Source organism: Pinus tabuliformis, chromosome X, assembly GCF_031772625.1.
Source record: "Pinus tabuliformis cultivar Carrire ecotype Pingquan chromosome X, CPIR1, whole genome shotgun sequence".
In the NCBI taxonomy this organism is placed as follows: Eukaryota; Viridiplantae; Streptophyta; class Pinopsida; order Pinales; family Pinaceae; genus Pinus; species Pinus tabuliformis.
In genome coordinates, this window is record NC_142308.1 from 1,273,948,513 (window position 1) to 1,273,957,069 (window position 8,557).

At 45.5% G+C, this 8,557-nt stretch overlaps 1 protein-coding gene across 1 annotated transcript; it reads right to left on the bottom strand.

Moving 5' to 3' along the window:
• Positions 1-253: 253 nt before the first annotated feature.
• On the bottom strand, positions 254-8,557 carry LOC149144638 (uncharacterized). The gene is made up of 3 exons (XM_089452215.1): positions 7,666-8,557; positions 5,426-7,066; positions 254-2,133 (listed from the first exon to the last, which is right to left on the bottom strand). Exons 1-3 carry the CDS (start codon positions 8,555-8,557, stop codon positions 254-256), a joined length of 4,413 nt encoding a protein of 1,470 aa, XP_089308341.1.

An 8,557-nucleotide genomic window follows, 5' to 3' on the forward strand; every position in this document is an offset into this window, starting at 1 on the left:
GAGAGATTTTGCATCAAAAACATAAGTAAACATGTTGATAGAGTGTGCTCCACGCAGGGAGACAACTGGTAAGTATCAAAAGAACCAGAAGAAACCGGAGTTTTCAAAAAATCCTGTATGTCGGATAGTTCTGTGATGAGACTATTTTATGTACCAAGTGATAACGGCAGCAAGTACCCAGCAGCTTACAAGAAGCCAGTGGGTCAAAAAACCCCAAAAAAACTGTGTTTATAGAATGAAAATAGCAGTATAGTTATGTCTCCCGGAGAGAGTGCAGATCTACAAAAGGCCTGTGGTAATGTTGGTGGAAAATTCCATCCACTTCTTCCTGTATCAACCAGTCTTCTTCCTGCCTTTGCGCTGCCTGTTTTGATAGGAGGTCCGCCCTTGAGTTGCGCTCCCTGTAAATGTGTTGACAAACAAATTTTTCAAAAGATGCTATAAGCCTGTGTGCCTCATCCAAAATGTGTCTCAAAGAATAAGCAGAGCAGTAAGATGTACTATTGAGCCAATTGCAGACAAGTTTTGAGTCCCCAAACAGTTGTAGTTTTGTGCAGCGTTTCTCAAGTGCAAAGTGGATGAGGTGTTTGGCTGTAGATAGCTCGGCAAAGTTATTTGTGCCTCTTCCCAGGTGCATCTGAATTTTGTAACAATGGTCGTCCCTTAGGTAGAGGAGGGCCCCACCCCCACAGCCTTCTGCTTGGGCTGAGCCGTCAAAGTAGGCCCAGGGGTAAGATTTGTCAATGAGTTCAGGGTGGATGGATCTAGGGGGGAGCTGAGAGAGGTCATCAGGGAGGAGTCTGAAGTCGGCAAGGATGTGAGATCTGATGTTGGGCCAATTGGGGTCCTTTTGGTCAAATATGGCTCGGTTCCTCGCCGTCCAGATAGCCCAGCACATAAGGAGTGGTAGATTTCTATCGCGACCTTTGTGTTTCTCTAGCCAGTTCAGCCAGGCCTCTGTTAGGGACTGGCCTTGCCATTGATTGAGGGATTGAGAGGATGAGGATATGAGGGACCATTGCTCGATGACAATAGGGCAGGACAGAAATAAGTGGGCAGTGTCTTCCTCATTGCTCCTACAGAGGTGGCACCAGAATGGCCCATGGAAGGATCGCCTCATCAGATTTGCACCTGTGGGGATTTTATTGAAAAGGATGGTCCACATAAGCATTCGCGTCCTGGGAGCTGCTTTGAGCTTCCATAGTGCTTTCCACCAATGCTGTATATTCTCTGGCTGAACTTGTTGCATGAGCTTTAAATAGCCTTCCTTGGGGGTGTATGTTCCATTTTTTGCATGTGCCCATACGATCTCATCTTCTTCTTCCGTTATCCTGATGTGTGCTTGAGTGAGAGCTTCTGTGAAATCCTCCCAATCATGCCTCCAATGTCCCGGGATGAGGAGGTCTTGTGCTGTCTTCCAGGCCTGCTGGAGAAGAGTGGTGTTTTCTTGATCTGCTATGTGGGCAATATGAGAAACACCCTGATCCTGTAGATGAGCGATCAACTGTGCTGGAAGTCGATGGGCGTTGCCACACCCGATCCAGGGGTCCATTCCTATGTGAACAACATTTCCTTGATGTATCCTCCATGTTATGCCTTCCCGTATGAGGGGGAGGGAATTGAGTACAGCTTTCCATATATTGGAATGCCTTCCGCTCACCCTGTGCTCCCTGCATATCCAGTCGATTATGTTTTCCGGGGCAATGTATTTTTCATATACTACTCTTGTCCAGAGGCTGTGTGAGGTAATGAGCTGCCATCCTAGCTTCGCTGCCAGTGCTTTTGCAAATAAGTCCAATCTTTTTATACCCCATCCTCCCCATTTCTTAGGCCTCGCTATAGTATCCCAGTTTACCCAAGCGAAAAGGTTCCCCTGCTTGTTCCCCTTCCATAGGAATCTGCAACATATCTTTTGTAATCTGGCTAGGATTCCTCTTGGAATCCAAGCCAATGACATCCAGTATACAGGGGTTGCTTCCAGCACTGCTTTTATGAGGGTGAGTCTTCCAGCCCGTGTGAGGTACCTGTTGTACCACATATTCAATCTCTTTTCCACTTTTGCAATAAGCCAGATCCAATTAGCGATTTTATATCCCCCAGGTTTCACTCGGAAGCCTAGGTATTTCAACCCTTCTGTTATGAAACCAGCTCAAGAAAAGATAGAAAAGATAGATCAATGCCTTAGAATTCAACCTCTTCGAGGGGGCAACCTCCTTTACATTACATAAATGAACAATTCTTCGATGATACAAATGAAAAGACCTCCTTTCTATATATAGGTGTCTAAGGGGTCATAACATAATCAGAGCCGACATAACAATAATAATGTAAGGGCACAATAATAACAATAGTGGGCTTCTATGTGGCACAATAACAATAATATGGGCACTACATGGGTACATCAATATAATAAGTGGGTTGTACTAATAACAATAAGGGGTTACACTAGTAGTATAGGGGCCTAACATGCCCCTCTCCTTCAAAAAGCGTTGTCCTCAACGCTTGAGTAGTTCTTGATGCTTCTATATAAAACTCTTGTCCTCCCATGTGGAATCTTCAGCGGGTAAGTTCTTCCACTTGATGAGATACTCTGAAATTGATCGATTTTGTAGCTGTCGGGTTCTTGTTTCTATGATTGCTTCAAGTTCCAATATGATTTTTCCTTCCTCTTCAATTTCTGGAAATATTGTTTGAATCGGGATCTTTTGCAACTTTTGAATAAGTGGCCACACTTCTTCGTCCTTCTTCCATTCATCCCTTGCTTCATTTATCCAATCTGGTTGGATAATAGAAATAACACAAAACAATGCTTCCACAGCCTCATCCTTGAAGAGTCTTCCCATTCGGTAAGGTCGCCATTTTTTAAGTGCATGTAGTATTTTCAACATTTCCTTCTCATAATTAGCTTGCTTGAGATGTAGCAGTAAAAATACCCAATCACCTACATCAAAACATTTTTCACTATGATGTTGATCTACCTGTTGTTTCATTTGATTTTGCACTGAAGTGGCGTTATCCTTTAAAAGTTGGAGAACTTGTTGTTGATGCTCGATGTGATCTTTCTCTGCTTGAACCTTTTTCTTCTTGATATATCCTTCTATCTCTAGAGTTTGAGGAGTACTAATTTCTTCCAATCCTTTACAAGATATGGTCGGATTCATTTCTTGATGCTCGATGTGATCTTTCACTTCTTGAACATTTTTCTTCTTGATATGTCCTTCTATCTTGATAGTTTGAGGAGTGGTAATTTTGACCAATGAATTACAAGATATGGTTGGATTCATTTCTTCTTTCTTGATGTGATCTTTCACTTCTTGCACCTTTTTCTTCTTGATATGTCCTTCTATCTTGAGATTTTGAGGAGTGGTAATTCTTTCCAATGCTTTACAAGATATGGTCTGAATCATTTCTTCTTTCTCTGGGGTGGGGTCCTGGCGTATATCATCTTCTTTTGATGTTTCTTGATCCCTTTCTTCCTCCTCTTCATATTCTATGTAAAATACTTTCTTCTTAACACACTTATGATCTTTAGTGCATTTGCTATCACAATTGTAACAAAGCCCTTTTTCTCTTTTTTCTTCCAATTGTTGTGGTGTAACCCTTGTAGGTTGTGGAAGGTTGGGAGAAACAACGCTTCCATCTTTATAGTTGTGAGGGGTATGCTTCCTGGTTTCCATAATTTTTCTTTCCAGTATGTCACAAAGCCCTTTTACTCTTTCCAATTGTTGTGGTGTTACTCTAAAGAAGGTATTTCTCTTTGTATCCTCATAATGTGTTATCATTTCCTCCGTGAAAATTGACCACGTAACAAGTTTTTTACGAGAACAAAGCCCTTCATACCATAAAAATTGATCCGGTTCTAAATATGAAGATGCAATACATACCTTTTGTAACAGTGGTACACCATTTAGATCAAAATATTTCTCCATCTGAAGTATCCAATTTACCGGATCCTTGCCATCAAACTTCCTCATCTTGCTTTTTCTTGATTTTAGGAGCTCGATCTTGAAACGACTGTAACTCTATACTTTCAGATCTTTAAGTTCTGAAATTGTGACCTGTAGTAGCACTCTGTGTCCTCTTTCCAATGCCACCAATCTGATCCAAATTGGATTCTCCAAGAAAGATTTATGCACAATCTCCCAAGATGACCTGATTATAGACTAGTTCAGTAGAGTGAACTTGTACGACGTGCCACGAGTCACTGTTTTGACCTTTGGATCTGAAAAATGCATACAAGAAACTACAGTCCGTCCTCTTTCTGTACCTTCTTACGAAATTTCAATCCGATCCGTAGAGAGAAAGTTATGACGATTTTCCCCAGGTCACCTGTTTTGAATGTAATTCAGGAGTCTGCAAAAAGACCAACTTCCTCAGATCATATCTCCGCAAATATTGCGCGAAAAGCTCTGAAATTTGGACCCAAGGTTCAGCGCGATTTCTTCTCAAATGGATCTTTTTTGCGACTTTTGAAACGTCACAGAAAAAAGTTATAGCGAAAATTCCACGATGACCTGTTTGGAGCAGCGAAACCCTAGAATCCAAAGCTCTGATACCAAATGTTATGAAAGCAGCTCAAGAAAAGATAGAAAAGATAGATCAACGCCTTAGAATTCAGCCTCTTCGAGGGGGAAACCTCCTTTACATTACATAAATAAACAATTCTTCGATGATACAAATGAAAAGACCTCCTTTCTATATATAGGTGTCTAAGGGGTCATAACATAATCAGGGCCGACATAACAATAATAATGTAAGGGCACAATAATAACAATAGTGGGCTTCTATGTGGCACAATAACAACAATATGGGCACTACATGGGTACATAAATATAATAAGTGGGCTGTACTAATAACAATAAGGGGTTACACTAGTAGTATAGGGGCCTAACACCTTCCTCCATAGGGTGTGTGGGGAAAGGAAAACGGTGTCGAGTGAAAAAAACTTCATGTTGCGAGCAGCCTATAGCTGTGAGGGTGGATTTGTGTACATTTATGATCATGCCTGTAGCCTTCTGAAAGAGGTCGAAAACAAGCTGCAAGGCAGAGGTGTCGGCCATGCTGCCATTTAAGAAAATGAGCACATCGTCTACAAACAGGAGATGAGTGAGAGAGCAGTTTTCCGTGATTTTTATACCAGCAATCCTGCCCCTCCTGTGTTCTGTCCCTATCAATCTGCTTAGCCCTTCCATGATGAGCAAGAAAAGTAATGGGGAGAGGGGGCACCCCTGCCTGAGACCTCTTTCGGCTGTGAAGAAGGGAGTGGGGGATCCATTTAGGAGGACACTGTAAGGCACATCAGAAATGCAACTCATTATCCTTTTGATGAACATATAAGGGAAGCCCAGATGGGTAAGGAGCATTCGTATGTAGAGCAGGCTTGCCCTGTCGAAAGCTTTGGAAAGGTCTACCTTAAGGATCATACCTTTCAAATTCTTGCTCTGTACCGAGTGTAGAAGCTCTTGTGCAGTGCCAATGGCTTCGTGGATCTGGCGGTGCTGTAGGAAAGCAAACTGTTCAGAGGATATGTGTGCCGAAAGAATGGGCTTGAGTCTATTCGCTAGGATTTTGGCCATGATCTTGTAAAGGCAGTTGCAGAGCGAGATGGGCCGAAAGTCATTGAAAGAGGCTGGCTTGTCGGATTTGGGGATGAGGGCTATGAAGGTGGCTTTGATGGCCGAGGGGATTTTCCCTGAGTGGCTACAGTGATTGATTACTTTGAGGAGGTCCTGACCCAGCAGGTCAAAGAAAGCAAGATAGAACTCGATGGACCAGCCATCAGGTCCCGGGCTTTTGTCTTTTTGGAATCCCTGAATGGTGGCTTCAAGCTCCCCCAATGAAACCTCTTTGGTAAGGTCTTCTGCTTCCCCTTCATCCACAAACCTGGGGAAATGCTCGGCCACTCGCATGATTTCTATGAGACTGGCTTCCCTCGGGGCCATATATGTGTTCCTGAAGTGTGAGGTGGTGAGTGAGGCGAGTTCTCTGGAGGTGTGGATTTGTTGCCCCCAATCATTTTGCAGCTCCCAGATTGTGTTGATTGTTTTCCGACCATTTGCAAAACGGTGGAAAAACTTTGTGTTTTCGTCCCCCTCCTTGAGCCAGGTTGCTCTGCTTCTTAGTCTCCAGCTTGCCTCTCTGTCTCTGAGAATTTGAGATCTCTGATTGATGAGGGTTTCATACATAGCTTTCTGTTCCGGGGAGTTGAAAGTTCCCTCCGAGTGAGATTCAAGGTCTGCAATCGCCTGCTCTGCTTGGGAGATAATTAGGTCATCCTGTTCCCTTTTCTTATGAGCCCAAGTTCTGGACAACACCTTAATTTCAGAGAGGTTTTTAACAAAGCATTTAGCTGGATCCTCCTCCTCAGAGATCGGGTGTGATTTCCAGAAATCGGTTATTAGTTTGATATAGGAGGGGTCCCGGAGCCAAGTGGAGTTGAACTTGAAAGGAGCCTTGTGCTTCTGTTGCATTTCTCCAACCTCTAGAAAAATGGGTCTGTGATCCGACATACCACCACTGCCGACCCATTGCCTTGATCTGGGGTGGCTGTTGTGAAAGGCTTCTTTGATAATAAAGCGGTCCAGTCTCCTGGCTAGGCTTTGGTCACCTGACCGGTTGTTCCTCCAGGTATGCTGAATCTTAGCCGAGGGGATGTCAATCCAGAGGTAATTCTCAAGCAGCTGCTCAAAGAAATCAGAAAGCGGGTCAATCTGCACCATGTGTCCCCAGGATTCTGAGAAGCCCATAGAGAAATTCAGGTCTCCTCCTAGGATTACATTTCCAGCTAGGAGGAGGGGGGAGCTGAGAAGTTTTCGCCAGAAGATTTCCCTGTTGTGGCAAGGTCCATAGACATTTATAATTCTCAGCTCTTCCTCCAGATCCTTGGAATAAATGTCCGCCCCCAGGAAACCCCCTCCCCCCCATATGTTCTTCAGGTTAATAGTGCAATTCTTGAATCCAATTGCAATGCCCCCAGAGCGTCCCGAGACATCGAGAGCTTGGAAAGACCATCCAGGCATCCAAGAGCAAAGGATAGGTATGACCGAATCCGCCTTGCAAAGGGTTTCTTGTAAAAAGATAATGTCAACCGACTCAGATAATAAGAGACGCTTCAGGGCCAGCTTTTTCTCGGGGCTGGCCAGCCCTCTGCAGTTGAAGGACAAGATCTTCATGGAGGGGGGTGGGGAAGGGTGTCCTTTGCTCTAAGAACCCTTTCAATGGTGTGTTGTTTTCCCTGGATCACTTCGTCCCCTACTTGTTCTTTTGCCTTGTGGATGTTGGAAGGTCTGCCTCTACCCTGCTTGGGCGAGAGGATGGGAGGGGCAGCGGCCAGCCCTATGGCGTCCGGCTCTTTCTGCTTTGCAGTCGAGCGGGTGGAGTACCTCGGTGTGGAGTTTACCGAGGGGGAGGGCGACTGAAGGGAGCAGGCAGGGACGGATGAGAGGGAGCATGAAGTATAGATGGCCGATGGCATTGGGAGGGGGCAGGTCATATAAAGATGGCTTGTCAATGAGGGGGGTAGAGGGGGGCGGGAATCCGCAACCAGGTCGAGAACCGACGGGGATGAGGGGGCAGGAATCAAGACCGGAGGGGGCAAGTGGGAGGAGAGTGATAAACAAGAAGAAGAGAGATGCGAATCAGAGACAATAGGAGGGAGAGACGTACCCGATGAAAAGACGACTCCCTTTGCGGCCCTTGAGCGCGTCAGAGGAGGAGATGGAGGCCTGATCGGGTTCTTGCCCTTCTTTTTTTTCAAAGGTGCGAGCGGCGCTTCCACCGTGTCTGAGGTCTTGATTTGTTCCGCTCTTGGTGCTGCCACGGCCGGAGGAGCTGGATTTCCTGCTACTGGGGGATGGTCCTGAATCCCGGTTTCTTGCTGAGTCTTTTTGAGGAGGGGGCAGTCTTTGTAAAGGTGACCCACTTGATGGCACCTTCTGCATCGGTAAGGGATTCCTTCGTAGTCAAGCTTCTGCTTCCTCGAGAAGGATTTCCATTGGATAGTGATGTGTTCCTGTAAGCCTCCTCTTGTATCTAGATGAACTAGAACCCTGGCGTATGCCATCATCCCCGTCGTGAGATAAGATTTGTCAGATTCCATGAAGGTGCCCAGAGAGTTGCCGATTCTCCTGAAGATGTCCTCGGACCAGTACTGTAGTGGCAAGCCCGGGAGTCTGACCCATACTGGCCCGACCCCAATTTGTTCAGTCTCCAGGTCGAAAAGGGGCGACCATCGTTTGAGGAGTACCGGTGCTTTTTCGAAGTGCCAGAAAGATGACAATACCCAGCTCGTGTGGTCCGCCCTTGCGAACCTCAGCGTGAACCAACCTCGCACGAATGTCTGGACAGAGGGGATTTCCGCCAGATGCTGGCCCCAAATCTCCATAGCCCATGTCTTCAGCTTTTCCGCAGAGTAATACCTGCCTCGGATACGTCCCACAAGTACTCTATCCGCTAAATCCATCGCCTCTCCCCACTGGATATCTTCTTCAAGCCTTAGGATGATGTCCTCAGGTCGGGATTTGAAACAGCGTTGTTTCTTGGACGGGCGGGAGGACAT

Bases quoted from the DNA above. Each gene is read 5' to 3' on its own strand.
- LOC149144638 (XM_089452215.1), bottom strand. From the start codon at position 8,557: ATGTCCTCCCGCCCGTCCAAGAAACAACGCTGTTTCAAATCCCGACCT. The intron at 7,067-7,665 runs GTACGTCTCTCC...TCTTTTTACAAG, and splicing joins GGGAGTCGTCTTTTCATCGG to AAACCCTTTGCAAGGCGGAT. The intron at 2,134-5,425 runs GTATGATCCTTA...GTTTCATAACAG, and splicing joins ACAGAGCAAGAATTTGAAAG to AAGGGTTGAAATACCTAGGC.